This window comes from Capra hircus, chromosome 18 (genome assembly GCF_001704415.2).
Source record: "Capra hircus breed San Clemente chromosome 18, ASM170441v1, whole genome shotgun sequence".
In the NCBI taxonomy this organism is placed as follows: domain Eukaryota; kingdom Metazoa; phylum Chordata; class Mammalia; order Artiodactyla; family Bovidae; genus Capra; species Capra hircus.
In genome coordinates this window covers 55,472,258-55,492,315 of record NC_030825.1, presented here as the reverse complement: position 1 = coordinate 55,492,315, position 20,058 = coordinate 55,472,258, and the positions used below count along the sequence as shown (strand labels likewise).

General features: G+C 55.8%; 2 protein-coding genes across 4 annotated transcripts in view; both read left to right on the top strand.

Annotated features, from left to right (window-relative positions):
- Positions 1,958–10,735, top strand: KPTN (kaptin, actin binding protein). The gene is made up of 12 exons (XM_018062677.1): positions 1,958–2,289; positions 2,668–2,750; positions 2,855–2,939; positions 3,031–3,085; positions 4,810–4,885; positions 5,020–5,093; positions 5,314–5,423; positions 5,638–5,715; positions 6,878–6,953; positions 7,899–8,034; positions 8,396–8,578; positions 10,335–10,735. Exons 1-12 carry the CDS (start codon positions 2,064–2,066, stop codon positions 10,461–10,463), a joined length of 1,311 nt encoding a protein of 436 aa, XP_017918166.1. The 5' UTR covers positions 1,958–2,063; the 3' UTR covers positions 10,464–10,735.
- SLC8A2 (solute carrier family 8 member A2) overlaps positions 13,632–20,058 on the top strand; it is a 40,280-nt gene continuing 33,853 nt past the window's right edge. For all 3 annotated transcript variants that reach the window (XR_001919534.1, XR_001919533.1, XM_018062676.1), the window contains exons 1-2: positions 13,632–13,942; positions 18,247–18,940. Coding sequence is in view for 1 of the 3 variants with exons in the window: in XM_018062676.1 (XP_017918165.1) it covers positions 18,263–18,940 (678 nt within the window). In the remaining 2 variants the exon portion in view is untranslated. The remainder of the gene's footprint in view (positions 13,943–18,246; positions 18,941–20,058) is intronic.

Here is a 20,058-nt window from a genome sequence, read left to right as displayed (position 1 = left end):
GATTACCAATGTCTGCCATGGCACTTGCAGAAGGCTAAGTAGTGTAGTGATTTTCAACCCTGGGTGTGCTTTAAAATCATATTAAAAGTGCTCAAGGGACTTCCTTGGTGCAGTGGTTAACAGTCTGCCTTCCAAGGCAGGAGACACAGCTTAGAACCCTGGTGGGGGAACTAGATCCCACATGCTGCAATTAAGACCTGGCACAGCCAAATAAATTAATTTTTTAAAGCCTGAAGAACACATTCTTTAGAAGTGGAAGAACACACCCCTCCTTCCATCTAATCCCTGGGTATCTGTTAAGCACCTACTGTGTGCCATGCCCTGGTGCAGTCCCCGGGGTTACAGCATTAACCAACATAGCTAGACCTGTGTTTGACACAAACTCCTTTCTTTTCATCACCTTCCAGATCGAATCTGCCTTGGAGAACTCTTCTCATGCTTCTTAGGCAGCAGTGTCCCAGGTGCTTGGCAAAGGGTCTGGTACATAGCTTGGGGATCTTAACATATTTACTAAATGCTCACTTCATGAAAAACCTTGTGGTCCAGGTATTGGCGATTTGACTGTGAACAAAGGAGATCCAGTCACTGCCTTCATGAGTTTTGCAGTCTGCACGTGCATGTGTGTATGTCCTCTTTCTGCCTGGAAGCAGGTGACAGAATATTATTCAAGGTGGTCAGGACAGCTGGCCAATTCATGTCTTCTGGAAATACCATACAGAGTCCCCACACCCTTGATGCTCTTCTAAGGACAAATATGTATATACATGAATCCCAGAAGACATCATCCTTTCTCCAGCACTTACTATCACATCAGTCAAGGAATTTATTCTCCCCCAGCCTCCGTTTTGTTTTCTATAAATTGGGGTAATAAACTTCTTTCCAGGGTTGTTGCAAGAGTTTATTGAGATAAATTCATAAAGGATATCTTGGCACAGAGTAAGTGCTCAATACATGTTGAATAAATGAAGGCAGGGAAACAAGAATAGGGTAGCTGTGAGGATTCAATGAGATCATCGGCCAACATGACTGGCATAAAGTCAGCTTTCAGTAAAGAAAGAAAAAGTGAAATGTTAGTCACTCAGTCCTGTCTGATTCTCTGGGACCCAATGGACTGTAGCCCGCCAGGTTCCTCTGTCCATGGAATTCTCCAGGCAAGAATACTGGAGTGGGTAGCCATTCCTTTCTCCAGGGGATCTTCTTGACCAAGAGGTCAAACCCGGGTCTCTGGCATTGTAGACAAATTCTTTACCATCTGAGCCACCAAGCCTTTTTCAGTAGATAAGGTGAAGGTTATTTGCCAGGACAGATAGCTAGAACTGTTTCCTTGGGGTAAGCAGAATGCATTTCACCACTTTAAAGGTGATGGGAGAGAATCCCCTGGTGGTCCAGTGGTTAGGACTAGCACTTTCACTGCCTAGGGTCTGGTTTAATGCCTGATGGGGGAACTAAGATCCCATAAGCAGCACTATGAGGCAAAAAAAAAAAAAAGTTTTAAGTGATGTGATTAAAATAATAAACTATGGCTCTATCTTGTTTGGGTTCCAACACTGCGGCTTCTAACTGATCTTAGACAAATTACTTTGTGCCTCAATTTCTTGATTGGTCAAACATACTATGTACCTCTGTCTGTTGCTGTTGCTGCTAAGTCACTTCAGTCGTGTCCGACTCTGTGTGACCCCACAGACGGCAGCCCACCAGGCTCCCCCGTCCCTGGGATTCTCCAGGCAAGAACACTGGAGTGGGTTGCCATTTCCGTCTCTAATGCATGAAAGTGAAAAGTGAAAGGGAAGTCGCTCAGTCGTGTCCGACTCTTCGCGACCCCATGGACCGCTTAATTTGCAAATCGCAGTCGCCTCGGCCCTGAAAAGGACCAAGCAGGAGCGCGCAGGCGCGTTGAAGCAAAGTATGGAGGGCAGCCCGGCTGGCGGCCATCTTTGTAAAGGGCAGCTTCTTTGTAAACCGCAGCTTCTTCACGTAATCGGTCTGCGCGCCCCGCGGACGCCCGGCGATCCACGGGTAGAGCGGGCCGCTGTGGGGGCTCTGGGAATGAGTGGTTGAGGGACATGATGGGGGAGGCGGCCATGGCCGCAGGGCCTTGCCCGCTGCGCGAGGACAGCTTCACACGCTTCTCGTCGCAGAGCAATGTGTATGGGCTAGCAGGCGGCGCGGGCGGGCGCGGGGAGCTGCTGGCCGCCACCCTTAAAGGCAAGGTGCTAGGCTTCCGCTACCAAGACCTCCGACAGAAAATCCGGCCCGTGGCGAAGGAGCTGCAGTTCAATTACATTCCCGGTGCGTGGCGCCGTCGGGCTGGGGGCTCGGAACGTAGTGTTGAGAAGGTTTCTGAGGCTCTGTCTTGGGCCAGGTCACCATGATGGGCGAACGGGATCAGGGTGATGGTGATTGAAGGGGGTCAAAGCTGGTAATCTGGAGGCACTGGGGTCAGAAGACAGGGATAAATAGGGGCCTGAAGTAGTTCGGGTTCAGGATGACTCAGAAACCAGGATTACTCCTACCCTGGTGATGGTGAACAGGACCCACTGGGACCCAACAGTCATAATTTGTAGTGGTGAGAGATGACTGAGCTGTAGAGGTCAAGGGTCACCGTGGTTGGAAATATTGGGGTCACGGGCCTGCCTGAAATGTGAACTTTGAACTCTCCTCTCCCAGTGGATGCAGAGATTGTCTCCATTGACACCTTCAACAAGTCACCCCCAAAGCGGGGTCTGGTTGTGGGGATCACGTTCATTAAGGTACCCAGAGCCCATCCATCTATCCATTTTCTCCTCCTTACTGAGTCTTCCCCAAATCCCTCTTGCTGCTTCTGCCTTCCCCTGAGGCCAGTCTCCTCTCCCAGGATTCTGGGGACAAGGGCAGCCCCTTCCTTAACATTTACTGTGACTACGAGCCTGGCTCTGAGTACAACCTCGACTCCATTGCTCGTAAGTGTGGCCTGGAGGGAAAGAGGGATGAGGAAAGGGTGGGGGATGCAGTCCCATCCCCGGTACCTAACTGCCTCCGCTCCCCCTGCAGAGAGCTGCCTGAACCTGGAGCTCCAGTTCACTCCTTTCCAACTATGCCACGCAGAGTAAGTAAATCACAGGCTTGATACATTAGGGAGTATATGTGTGCACGTGTGTGTGTGTGTGTGTGTGTGTGTGTGTATGTTGAGAGAGCAGAGGCTGTAGCATACTGAAGACCACAAACCCACCTATAAACAATCAGACTCGTTTGTTTTTTAGAGCATAATGCATTTAAGGTAGCCATGGACCATACTCAGCTAATGGGCTACCATTTTGCAATCCCTGAACTAGATGGTGTTAGTCACTAAGTCGTGTCCAACTCTTTGTGACCCCATGGACTGTAGCCCTCTGGGCTCCTCTGTTCGTGGAATTCTCCAGACAAGAATACTGGAGTAGGTAGCCATTCTCTTCTCCAGGGGACCTTCCTGACTCAGGGATCGAACCTGCATCTCCTGCATTGCAAGCAGATTCTTTACTGTCTGAGCCACCAGGGAACCCCCTGAACTAGATAATTTGAGAGTTAATTGAGTGCTTCATTTCCAGACCTGTAGAACTCTCAAGTTTTGATATTCTAGATTAGGGCATTCCAAGATCCAGAAGTGCTTTTTTTTTTTCCTTGAGTTATTAGCTCTGAGATTCCAAGATCTGAAAGATCTACAGTTTGATGATTCTGAGATACTGTAATATTAAGGTCCTGGATTGGGGGCAGGAGGAGAAGGGGACGACAGAGGTTGAGATGGCTGGATGGCATCACGGACTCGACGGACGTGAGTCTGAGTGAACTCCGGGAGACGGACAGGGAGGCCTGGCGTGCTGCGATTCATGGGGTCGCAAAGAGTCGGACACGACTGAGCGACTGAACTGAACTGAACTGAACATTATCATATCTCAAGGAGACAGAATACAGACCATGAAGAGTACTGATGTGCTAGGATCCCAAAGTATAAGAATTCCATTCTGGAACACCAGTGTTCTAGCACAGGAGTTGCCAAACATTTTCTATTTAGTCTGTCTCACAGCCGCTTAGGTTGGCCACTGTAACAAGAAGGCAGCCATGGACACTGTATGAATGAATATCTGTGGCTGTGTTCCAATAAAACTTTATTTACAAAAACAGGGGAGGGACTCCCCTGGTTGTCCCTTGGTTCAGATTGCACTCCCACAGCCGGGGGCATGGGTTCGATCCCTGGTCAGGGAGCTAAGACCGTGCATGTGGCATGGCCAAACAAAACAGTGAGTGAGATTTAGCCTGCAGGTCATAATTGGCCAACCTCAGGTCTATCAGATGAGAGTTTGAGAAACTGAAGTTTCTAACCCACTAATATTCTGGGTTCTATGATCTGGATAGTCTACCAATTCTGAGTCTGAATACCATGATGGCAATTTCCAAAAGTTCTAGTGTCTTGAAGGAGACAGAAAACAGAACTTCTAGAACACTGGGGTTCTAGGGTAAAGAGATACTAATGTTCTGAGGTTCTGCAGCCCATTCTCAGAGCTCCACGTTCATTCCTGAACCCACATCCAGAATGAAGATTCTAGCAGGTGAGGGCTCTAGAAACAGAAGGTTCTAACATGCTGAGTTTCTGAGATTGGAAAGCTGTACAATCCTGTGATTCTTCAAGAGTCAGTTTCTACAGTTCTGCATCTTCACTGTGGATCCAGTGTCTGAAGCCTAGAATGACAGGGTTCTTGCAAGCAAGAGTTTTTTCAAGAGGAGAGTTTTAAAACTGACGAACTCTACCACACTCAAGGTGCACCATACTGGTGTTCTAGAGTTTTTTGCTTTCAGGGTCCAGGTCGGGGATCAACTGGAGACCGTGTTTCTGCTGAGTGGGAATGACCCAGCCATTCATCTGTACAAGGAGGTGAGGCGGAGGAGGCGTGGTGAGCAGAGCCCTGCTGGGGCCACCGTGGACTGGGGTCGGAGGGTCGGGGGTGGAGGGCGGTATGTGAAACCAGCCACTGACTCCAAGCGGGTGGCGGGTCTCGGTTCCCCCAGAACGAGGGACTGCATCAGTTTGAAGAACAGCCTGTGGAAAACCTCTTCCCAGAGCTCACAAACCTGACCAGTAGGTAGGCGAGCCCCCGACAGGCCAGCAGGGACCGGGGCAGGCGGGCTCCGAGAAATCTGGGTGGTGGGAATTGAGCCCTAGGGAAATCAAGCCCAGAGGAGGCCCAAGGCTCTTCTAGGGGGAGGGGTGGGGTGGATGCTTGTAGGGAGGCGGAGATAGAGGGTGGGGGCTGGGACCTGGTGACGGCCCGAGGGCCCCTCTGTCCACCTGTCCACCCCCAGCGTCCTGTGGCTTGACGTGCACAACCTGCCCGGCACATCCCGGCGACTCACAGCTCTGGGCTGTCAGAGCGGTTACGTTCGCGTCGCCCACGTGGACCAGCAGAGTCGAGGTGATGACGGGGCGGGGCTCGGACACGGTTAGGGGCGGGGCCTTGGGCGGGCTTGGGGGCGGGGCGGGCGCTCCGGGCTTGGGGCGGGGCTGGCAGTGCAGGCTGGGGGCGGGCTTGGGCGGGGCCCGGGGCGCTCAGGGCTGGGGGTGGGTCCCGGGACGGGGGCTCACACTCAGTGCTGAAGGCGGACCCTGAGTCCTCGCCCTCCACACAGAGGTCCTGCAGACGTGGACCATCCTTCAGGACGGCCCCATTTCCCGAGTGATCGTGTTCAGCCTTTCGGCCCCCGAGGGTGAGTTCCGGGCGTGGGCTCGGCTCCCCCCACCCACGTTTGTACCCCTCTCCCTAAACGTCCTGCTCCCATCATTCCTTCCTCCCGTCCTGCTGGGTGCCCCACTCCGGCCCAGGACTTACCCTGCCCCATCTCTCCCCCCCACGCTCCTGAATTTCACTCCCAGCTACTTGGCCCGGTGGTGGTCTAACCTTTAACCTGACCTTTTACCCTGGAGTTGAACTTCCGCCTTCCCCTTGGTGTCTCTAACCTTCACCCCTCACTGTGCCACTTACCCTGACCCCCGTCTCGGGCCTCAGGACTTGTCATTCTGTGTCTTGCTGCCATTCAGACCCAAATTCTTCTCATGGACTCAGCACTGGCCCCGGACTCGCGGTCTCTCCTTTCCCCCAACGTGTTGATCTGTTCCTCTTATTCTGGTCTGTCCTTCTCTCGTGTTTTTCTTTTTCTTTCTTTATTTGGCTGCGTTGGGTCCTAGTTGTGGCATGCGGGATCTTTCCTTGCTACGCACAAACCCTCTAGTTGCGGCGCTCGGACTTGACTGCTCTGTGGCATGTGGGATCTCAGTTCCCCAACTTGCGTCTCTTTTATTGCAAGTCAGATCCTTAACCGCAGGGCCACCAGAGAAGTCCTTGGTGTTCTCTTGGTCTGACCTCTGTGGTCTGTCTTCCATCCCTCCTCCTGTGGTTTACCCCTGATACCCCTACAGTGATCTGAGGACTTTCATATTCTCATCTAACCATGTTCTCATCTAACCTGGTGGTCTAACCTTGAATTTTGTCTTGACTTTGTGCCTCATGGCATGTGGGATCTTAGTTCTTAGTTCCCCAATCAGGGATCAAACCTGCATCCGCTGCACTGGAAGCACAGTCTTAATTCCTGGGCCACCAGGGAAGTCCCCTAACCTTGGGCTTTTTAAACTGTTATCCAACACCTATTCCTCCTCCTGACCTCTGACCTCCATCCTCCTCTCGTGGTCTAACCTCTAACCCTCCACCTGTAACCAACCCGTCGTCAAGCTTTTCTGCTGCTGCTGCTAAGTCGCTTCGGTCGTGTCCGACTCTAGGAGTCTAACCTGTGTTCCTCTCAGGTATGGAGGGGTGGGGAGGAGGGACCTGGGACCTGTCCGCTCACACCTTCCCCACCTCTGTTCCTTCTCCAGAGATGGAGGACAGGCCACAGCGGGAGGAGTACAGCGTGCTGGTGGCCAGCATGTTGGAGCCGGCGGTGGTGTACCGGTGAGGGGCACGTGGAGGCGGGCGGGCCCTGTGCCTTTGCACCACGGCCTAACCTGTTCATTCTCCACAGAAAGTAAAGTTTTGGGTGTGGTGGTTCAGGGCTGGGTAGGTAAAGGTGTCCATGTCCCAGGGAGAGAAGCACCAAGTGTTTTAATCTAGAACTTGTAGGAGATGTGCTGAGACCTCGGGGTGGGAACTGAGACGTCCAGCGCCGCTGGGATGGGTGTGTGCTAGGTTATTCAGTCCGACTCTTTGCGATCCCCATGGACCGCAGCCTGCCAGGCTCCTCTGTCCATGGGATTCTCCAGGCAACAGAATTGGATGGGTTGCCATGCCCTCCTTCAGGGGATCTTACCACCCCAGGGGTCGAACCTGCATTGGCAGGTGGGTTCTTTTGCCTCTGCCACCACCTGGAAAGCTCCTTGGGGTGCAGAACATGTTGCAGGTATTTAACCACCGGCTCTGTGTGGGAGAAAGCCCTGGTTTGTAACGTCTGCCCACGTCAGTGCTCTCACCACGGTGGGATTTCGAGTCACTGACACAATGTCAGCACGCTCTCAGGGTTTCTGAAAATGTCCTAGTCAGCCTGTGAGCCAGTGCAAGCCAGCTGTGCACACCTGGTGGGCCGTGAAGGTGTCCAGTATTGGGTCCAGGCTCCAGAGGACTACGCATGTGTCCAGATTGGAGGCGACAGGGTCCCCAGAAGGAATGGTGTGGGTTTCCACATGGGACTGAGATGATCCCACCTTCAGGTGACCGTGTGAGTGTCCGGATCGGAGATGCCTTGAGCACCTCTGGGTGGATAGGAGGGTGGCCGGCTTGGAGACGAGGGTGTCCAAGCTTCAGCAGGAACAGAGCCTCCAGACCTGACACGTGAGGATCTGGTGCTCGGGGTGGCGGGCACTGCACTTGACCCCAGTCTTCCTGCTGTGTTCTGACCCTCAGCGACCTGCTGAGCCGGGGGCTCGAAGACCAGCTTCTCCTGCCGGGCAGTGACCAGTTTGACAGTGTCCTCTGTGGCCTGGTCACCGACATCGATCTGGACGGGCGGCCGGAAGTACTGGTGGCCACCTATGGACAGGTGGGACCAAGGGGTGGGACTGTCACAGCCCATGCCCTGTGCCGCTTGCCTTCCCCCGTGGGACCCCAACCCCCTCATGTGACCCCAACCCCTCCATGTGACCTTGAGCCCTATGTGACCCTGACCCCCCTGTGTGACCTTGACCCCATGTGACCCCATCCCCCTGTGTGACCGTGATCCCCTTATGACCCCGATGCCCACCGTGTGACCCTGACCACCCCATGTGACCTCAATCCCGTGTGACTCTGATCCCCCTTGTGACTCCGATCCCCCCATGTGACTCCAGTCCCCCTGTGTGACCCTGGTTCCCACCCCCATGACCCCACGCCCACCGTGTGACCCTGACCCCCCACCCCTGCAGGAGCTGCTCTGTTACAAGTACTGCGGCCCCGGGCGTGGGCTCCCCGGGGCCCAGTGTGGCTTCCGCTTGCTGTGGCGGCGGGGCTTCTCCAGCCCCCTGCTGGCCATGGCACATGTGGACCTGACCGGGGACGGGCTGTGCGAGCTGGCCGTGGTCTCCCTGAAGGGCGTGCACATCCTGCAGGTAGCCAGGGGCCCTGAGGCGGGACGTCTCACCCGCCTCAGTGAGGGCGTGTCCTCAGGGGAGAGGGAGCTCTGGGGCCTGAGCCCACCTTCAGGCAAGGGGGGCAGTCTTGGCTGCAGGCCTCCTCCTGGGTGTGGAGGGTGGGGTGTGACTCCTGTTGGCCCAGGAGAAGGGGGCTTGGCTGCGCCATCTGTCACCCCCGTCCCCCTGGCCTCCCTCAGCCCCCCGTACTTCTGACCTTCCATCCCCCTGCTCTGTCTGACTGGACAGATCCGTCTGTGAGCTATTTGCACCCTCCCACTGCCCCCTGACTGACCTCGGCCCTCCCCCTGCAGCCACCCCCTCCTCCTCATGTGTGACCCGCTTCACCCTGCCCGGGGATCTCACTTCCAGCCTGTCTCCGGCTTTCTGCCACAGTCTAACCTTGAGCCCTTCCACTCTGGTCTAACCTCTGAACTTTCCACTGTGGTCATGCCCTTGACCTGCTGTCAAACGGCCAGCCTTCTCCTGAACTTTGACCTCTCACCCTCCCACATCAGCTTCACTGCCCTTATGGTTTAACATCCAACCCATTCCCGAGGTCCAAGGTCCAGCCTACAACCATCCCTTTCTACTTAACCTCCAACGAACATAGACGAGATTTCCCCAGTGGCTCAGCAGGTAAAGAATTCGTCTGCAGCTCAGGAGACCCAGGCTTGATCCCTGGCCTGGGAAGATCCCCTGGAGGAGGAAATGGCTACCCACTCCAGTATCCTTGCCTAAAAATCCCATCGACAGAGGAGCCTGGCAGGCTACAGTCCAGGGGGTTGCAAAAAGTTGGACACAACTGAGCTACTAAGCACAGTGTAGTATAACCTCTGACCTTCTCCCTGTGGCCTGACACCCACCCTTCAGCTATGAGGTATCTCTGTCTCCTTAATCTGCTGTTTGCCTTCCCCCTGCCTCTGGCCTGACTCCAGGCTCCTTCCCCACGTGGTCTCACCTGAGCGCTTAAACTGCCTCCTGTGAAGGTTCTGCTGGGGCCTCTTCCTTCAGCCTAGCCATTAGGGGAATGGTCCAGATTAGACCACATAGAGATAGAGGCTGGGCCCCAGGGAAAAGGCGTGAGGTTGAATCACGGTGCATGGGATGAAGGGTGGGCCCCTGGGTAGACCAGGATGAGGAGGGGTCTGAGGCTGGGCCAGAGTGGGAGGGGCTTCCCCTCCACCTCGCTCTCACGCACTAGCATCTCTTGCCGTGCTCTGTCAAGCCGTTGCACAGTGACCTCCCCACTCTGACCCTCCAGCCCGGGTCTGGCTCCGTCCCTTGTGTGGTGACATATTCCTCTCTTGGCCGCTGTGGTCTGCTCCTTCTCGGGCCTGTGGGCCTAACCTTTTCTGCCAGGGTCTCACCTCTGTCCCCGTCTGCCGTGCTCTAACCTCAGCCTCTGTTCAGTGGTCAGTCCTTGCTCCCGTGCACCTCGAGCTCCCCTTCGTCTTGATTCTTCCCCTTCCCCTCCGTCCCAAGTTCTAACCTCAGACCCGCACATCTGGGGCTGGGCTTTGTTCCTCCCGCTAGAAATTCACAGAAGGCCATGGCCCTGAGTCTGAGCTTCACCGCATCACAGAGACCCGTTCCCTCCGCCCACATGGTGGTCCTCTCTCCAACCTCCGGTCGTGGCTAAGCTTCCAGCTTTGAGGGGGGCGGTGTAATCCTCACCCCTCCAGCTGCATCCCAGCTCTGCCCGCCTCCTTCCTCCTCCTCTCGTTCCCCACAGCACAGCCTGATCCAGGCCTCGGAGCTAGTGCTGACCCGGCTTCGGCGTCAAGTGGAGCAGAGGAGACGTCAGCTACAGAAGCTGGGGGACAGGGTGGGTTCTGGGCCTGCTGAGACCCTGGCTTCCTGAGCACCCACTCGCTGCCCACCCCAGGTCTGCGGTAGTGCCTTAGGGCGCTCACCTTCATGGTGGGGGAGACATCCTGAAGGAGGGGCTGGTCCGCCGAGACCCACCCTCGGGGTGATGGAGCCGTGGATCCTGCTCTGACCCTGCCTCCGAGTGCCCGTGACCTGCACTCCCCTCTCTGTGCCTCAGTGTCCCCATCTGAAAATGGGATGATCTCACCCTCCATGAGAATCGGTCAGTGGCGATGATTTCTATATCCAAAGGAACCAAACTCACACTTGTCTCCATCTTTTGTTCGGCAAGCGTTTGACAAGGGCTCACGATGTGCCAGGCTGAATGTCGGGAGCCGAATTTCCCCGGAAGAACTGAGGGAGGGGACTCTGGGGACTGGGGATCCAAAGTCAGACCCAGGAGTGGGACTGAAGTGGAATAGCAGTATAGATTTCAGAGAAAAGAAAGGAAGTTAGGCCCTCCGAGGAAGATGGAAGTTCATCCTCCAAGGGAAGACTTTGGGGTTAGATGTTTGCACGTAAGCTCAGGGTAGACCCCAGTGGGAAACTCTGGACCTTGGGTGAGGGCTCAGTGGGATGATAAGGAAATTGAGCCTCAGAGGAAAGGAGGTGGCTGGAAAGGACTGTCGTGGGAGACTTCCCTGGTGGTCCAGTGGCTTAGACTCCATGCTTCTGATGCAGGGGGAAAGTGAAAGTGAAGTCGCTCAGTCGTGTCCGACTCTTTGGGACCCCGTGGACTGTAGCCTACCAGGCTTCTCCATCCATGGGATTTCCCGGGCAAGAATACTGGAGTGGGATGCCAGTTCCTTCTCCAGGGGATCTTCCCCACCCAGGGATTGAAACCGGGTCTCCCGCATTGTAGGCAGACGCTTTACTGTCTGAGCCACCAGGGAACCCATGTTCAGTCCCTGGTCAGGGAACTAGATCTGGCATTCTGTAACTAAAAAGATCTTGTATGCTGCAACTAAGACAGCCCAGCCAAATGAATAAATATTTAAAAAAAGAAAAGACTCATGGGGAAGCCACAAGTTGTAACAGAGGGCCTGCGGTCAGACGCCCTGTGAATAATGCTGGAATTGGACACTAGCAATTTACTATGGTTAGACCTCACACCTTCCCTGGTGGCTCAGACAGTAGGAATCTGCCTGCAATGCAGGAGATACAGGTTCGATCCCTGGGTCAGGAAGATTCCCCTGGAGAAGGGAATGGTTGCCCACTCCAGTATTCTTGCCTGGAGAATCCCATGGGCAGAGAAGCCTGGTGTTACAGTCCATAGGGTCACGAGAGTTAGACACGACTGAGTGACTAACACTTTCACTACTTTCGTACCTTACACCAGGGGTCAAAGTTAACACCCTACAGAAAGTGATTGAATTTAGGTCCCCACAGGGGAGTGCTGAGACGAGCCCCAGGAAGACAGGACTCAGGCTATACTGTGCTGGAAAGGACTAAAGGTAGTCCTAATTGAAAGGCCTGAGAATAGGAGGGGGCACCTCGCCTGGTGGCCCAGTGGTTAAGAATCTGCCTGCCAGGGGACATGGGTTCGATCCCTGGTCCAGGGACTAAGATGCCACAACTACGCCCACGTGCCACAAGCCACGACTACTGAGCTTATGTACTCGAGCCCATGCTTGGCAACGAGAGTTTGTGCACCGCAATGAAGACTCAGCATAGCCAAAAACATATAACAAAGAAAAGCCCTGGGGATTACGGGACCCCGTGGCTGTAGGAATTGTCCTTTCTGTGGCCACTTCCATGGCACCAGAGAAGGAATCCAGGCCTCCATCACAGGGACCAGAGGAGGGCAGGGGTGACAGGAGAAATATTGCCAGGAATAGAACCCTGTCCAGAGGGTTGGGGACCCATTCCCAAGCAGGGGAGGGGAGAGGGGGTTCCAGGTTGGTTGGGGATGGGGCACTGCTTCCTCCCTGGCAGTTGGGGAGGGGAGGGGAGACTCTTCCTGGTGGGGAGGGGCAGGCACTACGGTCATTCTGGCCATCTGTCCACCTCCTGCCGTGGAAGTCCACACGTCAGTCTGACCATCTGCACCACCAGTGAAGACCAGGCTGTCTACCAGTGCCCCGCAGTGGGTCTGCAGGAGGCTGGAGCCCACCGATTCTTGGCTGCCCCAGACCTCCTCACCTCCCGGAGCCCAAGCCCAAGCATGGGAAATTGCACGCAGCTGGAGCTGGGTCGTCTCTCTCCCTCCTGGCAGTGAGCCTGAGGGTGTCCAGCCAGGACGGGTGGCGGTGGGCATGGGCCACTGGCCAGAGCAGGGTCTTCCTCCTGCTGCCTGTCTGCAGAGGAGAAATCCTCTATCACCTCCTGTCCTGGGTGGGAGTGGACCCTAAGATGGGATTGGGGGCTTTTACCTAGTGATGTTGTGGCTTCGTGAAGCCTGTGCATGGGTGTGCACGTGTGCATGTGTGTGTGTCTGTTCTCCATTTCAGGATTTGTGAGTTTGGGTTCCCGGTGCTGCAACTGTGTTCCCGATCCTTTGCAACTCACTTCCTGACTTCTTGCCAGCCCCTGAGTCTGGGACGACGTGTGGTGTAGCAGTGAAGGGTAGAAACTGAAGGAGCACTTTACCATTTTGTGCCTCAGTTTCCCTATCTGTAGAATAGGACGAGTAGCATTTCCTTCACAGGGTCTTCAGGCGGGTCCGTTATGTCAACACGTGTCAAGCACTTACTAAACATGTTGTAACAATGTCTGGCACGCGATAAGGGCTGCACTGTTATTATTATTAATGGCTGCCTTTGTGGTTGTTTCTGGCTGGCTCTGTGAGGCTCTGTCTGCAGGCCCGGCATGTGAATTTGGATCTTGACTCTGGCTAAAAACATTTTTGCCCTCCCCCTCCAGTTCTGGGAGCCTGGAACTATTTGTAGCTCTTTCGCCTCTTTGGTCCTTGTATGGATCAGAGACTGTGTTGGTGGGGGGGCGGGGGCATCGTGGACGATGCTGCTGAATGACCCCCAGAACCCCGCCCCCCCAGACACACACACACACACACACACACACACACACACGCCCTACACGCCCTCCGCCGCTGTCCATTGCCTGTGGTGCTGAACGCAGAGGGTGGGTGGGAGGCTTGGGCTGCCTCATCCCCCCCCTTCCCCACCCCTCCTCTCTGTAGGCCCCTCCCCTGCCTCCCGCGCCGGCCTCCCTCTCCCCGCCTCCTCCTCCTCCCCTCTCTCCCCGGCTCCGCCTCCGCCCTCCCGGCTCTCCCCCGGCCCCCCTCCTCCCTCTCCAGCCGACTCCCCCTCCCCCGTGTCCCTCCCCCCTCCTCCTCGCCTCTCCTCCTTCTATCCCCTCTCCCTCCCCTCCTCCCTAGCTCTCCCTCTCAGTCTCCAGCTCTTCTCCCTCTTCCTCTCACTCTCTCTCCCTCTGTCTCTCTCTCTATCGGGCGGAGTCGCCCACCACTGCCAATCCAGTGCTGGGGGAACCTGCTCTAGGCTGTAGCCGCAGGTAAGAGACCCCCAGTGAGAGGAGGGAGGGCTGGGGGGAAGGATGAGCTACCCCAGGTGGGTGGAGGGGGGCGTTTGAGGAGCCGCTTTTTCCTGGGCTCCGTTATGGAGAGTAGGGGGCTGCATATCCTGGATTGCCGGTACCAGGGCCCGAACGCGGAGTCGGGGGGCCACCACCAGCAGCCAACATCCTCAGCCCCTCCTGCGCTTCGGGGAGCGTGGCGGGCCGGGGAGGGGTGCCTCCTGGGCACTGAGGGGGTGCGAACACCCCCGCCCCGTCTGGGGCAGCCCCCCTCCTCGCGTTCTCCGCCTCCGCCCCCGCCCTCCTGTGTCTGGGTCTCGCCTTTCTGTGCCTCCACACCTCTCAGGGTTCTCGGTCCTGCCGAGTCTGCCTGTCTCTCTGAGTCCCTGACTCCCTCCGTCTCACTCTCTCCATGCCTGGGTCTGGTCCAGCTTTCTGTGTCAGTCCTGGGTCTCTCTCCCTGCCTTCCTCTTTCGCCATCTCTGTGTGTTTCCCTGGGTCTCTGGTCTCTACGCTCTCAGCCTTCCTCTCTGTCTCTCTCCATCTCCGCATGGGTCTTCCTGTCGCTCCCCTTCCTCTCTCATCTCCATCTCTGTCTCCAGGCACCTGCTCCCTGTTCCTCTCTCTTTCCTCCCCTCTTCCTCTCCCTGGTTAACTCTGCCTCCTACACACCTTTGTCTCCGCCCCTGGCCAGGGGAGACCTGGAGGAAGAAGATCCCCCACCTCCCCCCCACCACCGCCTCAGAGTGGGCTCGCCCGGGAGGCACGGAGTCCCCCAAACTCCGCTCCCTTCCTCCGCCGAGCTCCCCCACCCCATCCTCCCAGTTGGCACCCGCCCATCCCTCCCCTGAGCTCAGAGCTCCTCTGCTCGCCCCTGCCTGATTTCTGGCATCCCAGGCATTCTCGCAGTCTAACTGTGCCCTCTGTAGTGGAGACCGAACTGGTCCTGTCTTCAGTCTGCCCTCCCATTCCTCTTCCTATTGACGGGACCCCGTCCCTCTTGCCGTCTCACTCCTGTACGTCTTTAGCCGTCTGTCCATTTCGTGACTCATTCATTCTTTGGACAATTACTGAGCCCCTTTCACTGCTCCAGGCAGAGCAATAATAGGTCCTGGGTCGGGCCAGGCCAGTCCTTCCTGCAGTCTTGCCTCCATCCCTCTCCTAGTGTGCCAGCCCCAGACCTGTCTTCCAGAGGGAGTGGAGCTCAGAAGCTTCTCCGCTGCCCCTTGAGGGCTCTGGAAAGGGCCCTTCTGAGTCTTGAGGTCCCTCTTCTTTCCTGTTGGGAAGGGGGGCCCCAGAGGAGGTGGGCGAGATGAGAGGTGTGGGGCTGAGCCTGTAACCCACACTGATGGGGTGAGGCCCTCTAGTGAGTGCCCAGGAGGGGCTCTGGGTGGGTTAAATCGAGCACAGGTTAGGAGCCCCGGGCCTCTGTCCTGCCCATGACTTGAAGCTTCTCGACTTGACCAAGCCCTTTGCCCCTCCCGGTGTCAGTTTACCGATGGATGTATCACAGCCTGAACACCAAGACTGCGTGTGTCTGTGTGGGATCCCCCGGCGGGGACACCATGTGCAGGGCTGGGGGCAGGGGGACCTGGCTCACTCAGGGGCAGGAAGTGGGCGTGTTTAGAAGGCTGTGTCCCCACCGAGGGGCAGGCAGCAGGCACCCCCTGCCCCTGCCCTGAGCGCTGCTTACCGACAAGAGGGGGTCCTACCTGGCCTGCCAGCCTGACCTCCCCACCCTGCTCAAGCTTGCAGTCCCCATCCTACAGATGAGGCGTCTGAGGCCCCCAGATGGGGGCGAGGCAGAACTAGGGCACTCCCCACTGACCCAGCTGGCCACCGGCCCAGGAGGGTGGGGAGAGACAGCCCCAGGGACAGATGATGCCCGCCATCTGCCCTCCGGAGTCCCACCCTGGCCTCCACCTGATCCTTTTGCCCCTGGATACCCAGCTTAGGTTTCAGGGCAGCTGGGGAAACAAGAAAGGCAGAGGCAGGAGTCTCAAGCAGAAGCAGCCCAGCTGTCCCCAGTGACAGGGCTCCGACCTCTTGGTGGCTCATCACACAAGTGTTTATCCAGTGCTTTCTCTCCCTGACTGCTCTTCTTCTAAGGCTGCAGGGAGAGGAAACCAGGTGTTGCAGGAGAAAAAGCCATTGAACCAGGCTGCTTTGCCCAGCTTCGGGGCAAGGAGGGCGGGTGTCAGAACACCCACTGGCTGACCCTGGTTTCCCCTGAGGACCGAGGCGGAAAGGACAGGTGGTTGGATGCGAGGCAGAACTTCCCAGGCCGAGGCCCTTCCCTGAGTGAGGGGGTGAGAGGCTATGGATGAATTCTTGACTCCCAGGTGGCCCTGGGTTCTCCTGAAAGCTAGGGGCTGATGAGGAGGGAGGGAGGAGAGAGAGTGAGTCTTTGCTTTGGATCCTGGTGGGTCTGTAATTATGCCTAAGTCGTTGCTAATTAAGGGGCTGCTAATTAGACGTATCATTAGGGGCCTTGCTGAGGGGGTAATTGTGCGGTGGCCCTTTAAGAATCACCCCTCTACCCCGCCTACACACACACACACACACACACACACACACACACACACTCACTCCTTCTCAGGGAAGTTCTGCCAACATTCTGCCTCCCTCCCCCAGCTCTCAGTCGTGAGGACACCAGTGTGCGTTGGGGGCAGGCTGTGGGCTAGACTCTGAGAAGAACTTTCTCAGACAGAAATGGATGTTATGGGAGAAATGAGGCTGGTGGCCAGGAGAGGGGTCAGGGAGCAGGTGGCCCTGAGGACCCCTCCCTTCCTTTCTGAGGCCTGTTTTATAGGCTACTGGGTTACCACAGCAACACAAGTTTGGGGCGGGGGAGTTGGAAGTCAGGACCCCTCTTGGAGAGAGACACTGGGAGCCACAGAATGGCTGCTGGGGGTCACTGGACAAGTTACTAAGCCTATCTGAGCCTTGGTCAGCTCATCTGTGAGATGGCTGGGGACTCCCCAAAGTTGGGAGGGTGTCATTCCAAACAGTGTGGTCAGGGAAGGTGACCTCTTAGTGGAGAGCTGAAGGAGGAGAGGGAGAGGATATGCTGGGAAGAGTGTCCCAGGAAGGAGGAACAGCAGGTGCAAAGGCCCTGAGGCAAGAACTTGTCCAAAGAGCAGGGAAGAGGCAGTGTGGCTGAGGCCAAGTGAGGGAGGGAGAGAGGGAGAGAAATGAGACCGGAAAGAGAACGAGGGGACCAGATTGTGAGAGACCTTGGACTTCAGTATTTGGAGAGAGACCGGAGCCATGGGGGGCGTGTGGCGGTCGTGGTTCTGATCGGATAGAAAGATGTGAAATGATTTTGCATTTTTAAAGGACACCTGGACACACAGACATAGCCACTCAAGCCCAGGACCAGAGGCAGGAAGATAAGGACTGACCCCACACCTACACATGGGGCAAAAAAACCAACCTGGGGGTCACAATGTCACGGCTTCTAAGGAATCTCCCACTTCCCAGAGGCGCAGGTATACTGGAGAGGGACACGTGCTAGCATTGCGGGGCAGAATGTGAGTGAGAGGCCCGCCAGCAGCCCCTCCCCAGCCCTACCTGAGACAGGAAGAACAAAGAAGCACCTATACAGCCCAAATCCCAAGCAGGAGCCCTCCGAGCACCAAATTGGGAAGCATAGGAATCACCGAATGAGTTGAGGGCCCCCCCCCAGCGCCTTGCCTCACCCACAGACTTATTCATTCTGCGTCCTTCTGTGCCTAGCTTCCCCCTTCCGTGATATGTCTGTGAGATGCATCTGCGATGTTGGCTGTATCAGTTGTGCACCCCCTTTTCGGTGCTGTATAACATTCCACCGTGTGCCTCTTCTGCCCTGTACCTCTCTGTGTTCTTACCAATAGGCATCCAGCTTGTTTCAAGCTTTATTATCAATGAAGCTGCTGTAAACACTTGTGTATGGGTCTTTCGTTGAACCCTTGACTTATTTCCCTGGGTACATTCCTGGGAGTGGAATTGCTGAGTCCTGGGATACGTGATGTCAACTGTAGTTTCTCATAGAGGCTACATGTCCATCAGCAGCGCATGGTGCCTTTATCTTTCTATGTCTTTCTCGGCCTCTGCCTAGCACAGAGTGTCTCTTTGTGTCCCTGTCTCTGAATCTCTGTCGCTCTGTCTCTCCTGGTCTCTCTCCTCCCTCTGTTAGTCCCCAGCTTCTCCCCCATTCTCCGCCTGCAACAAGCCCTGACTCCTGAGCAAGCGGGAGGAGGGGTTTGCTCCCCTCACCCAGACTTCCTCCTCCTCCCCCACAGGACCCTGCCCCCCTCCATGGCTCCCCTGGCCTTGGTGGGGTTTGCACTCCTCCTGGGGACTCCGCCATGCTCAGGGGCGGCCACCCCGACCCCCTCCCTGCCACCTCCCCCAGCCAATGACAGCGATGCCAGCAGTACAGGGGGCTGCCAGGGCTCCAACCGCTGCCAGCCAGGGGTCCTGCTGCCCGTCTGGGAGCCCGATGACCCGTCGCTGGGGGATAAGGCAGCCCGGGCCGTGGTCTACTTTGTGGCCATGGTCTACATGTTCCTGGGTGTGTCCATCATCGCCGACCGCTTCATGGCCTCCATCGAGGTCATCACGTCCAAGGAGAAGGAGATCACCATCACCAAGGCCAACGGCGAGACCAGCGTGGGCACCGTCCGCATCTGGAACGAGACAGTGTCCAACCTCACCCTCATGGCCCTCGGCTCCTCAGCCCCAGAGATCCTGCTGTCCGTCATTGAGGTCTGCGGCCACAACTTCCAGGCGGGCGAGCTGGGCCCGGGCACCATCGTGGGCAGCGCTGCCTTCAACATGTTTGTGGTCATCGCTGTGTGCATCTATGTCATCCCAGCCGGCGAGAGCCGCAAGATCAAGCACCTGAGGGTCTTCTTTGTCACCGCCTCTTGGAGCATCTTTGCTTACGTCTGGCTTTATCTCATCCTGGCTGTCTTCTCCCCAGGTGTGGTCCAGGTGAGCAAGGATGCACGGACATCTCCTGGGTGCATGTGTGTCTGCACAGTCCAGAGGGGTGGCCTCCTGGGCTTGGAGAGTCAATGCCTGTGTTTGCAGAAACGCATGCTCACATCACCCACTCCAGTGTTCTTGCCTGGAGAATCCCAGGGATGGGGGAGCCTGGTGGGCTTCTGTCTGTGGGGTCGCACAGAGTCGGACACGACTGAAGTGACTTAGCATAGCATATGCTCACATCTGAGAGGGCCACCGGGTACAGTTGTCCAGGTCGTGCATTGCACAAAGGCATTGGGCCAGAGAGGGCAAATTGGGGCTGGAGTCTGGTGGGTATTCCCCAAGCCAGGTCTGGATGGCATTGCAAACTCTGGAAAGAGCTCATCCACGCAGAACCAGATGCCATTTCGTAATATGCCCATCTGGAAATGGCATCTTTGAACTCTCTCAAGGGTGCCATGTGTGCTAACAGAGTCCTAGTGATCCGTGTAAGGCATGTGACAGTCTAGTCAGGTATTTGCCAGGTATGGTCACGTGTTTTCCTATACTCCCTGCCTTTCGCATAATTTATTTCCACTTTTGCAATTAGACATCCCCCATTTGCATAATTCATTTTACAGTTGCAGAATCCAGCCCTGTGTTTTCTGACAGTGCTAATTGATTTGAGTAACTTGGTGCAATTCGCATAGTTTGCCCATGGACTTGTATCTGCATAATCTAGCTTTGTATTTGCCAGATAAGCAGTCGTGGTTTGCATAGTTCATTCATTATTAATAATTGATTGCTGACGTTGAGATAATTTATACCACTTCACTGTAATTCATACCCATATCGAGTCTAACCTAGGCATAAACCCAGCCCACTGAAAAGACCACTTTGCATAATTTATTCCAATAGTGGGAAAAAAATTTAGAACCACAGCTGTGTAATTCACACCCACATTCACATAATCACTTGCCTCTCATTTATCCAGTGTCTTAACGGGCCTATTGCTTAGTCTCCTTTAAAACGTTCGCCTAATTTATTTCCCACAGCCCCACGATTGCCACCTATATTTGCATAATTTATTCATGGGCCTGGCTTAATTGTCTCACACACATGCATAATTTATTTGAGGCTACCCA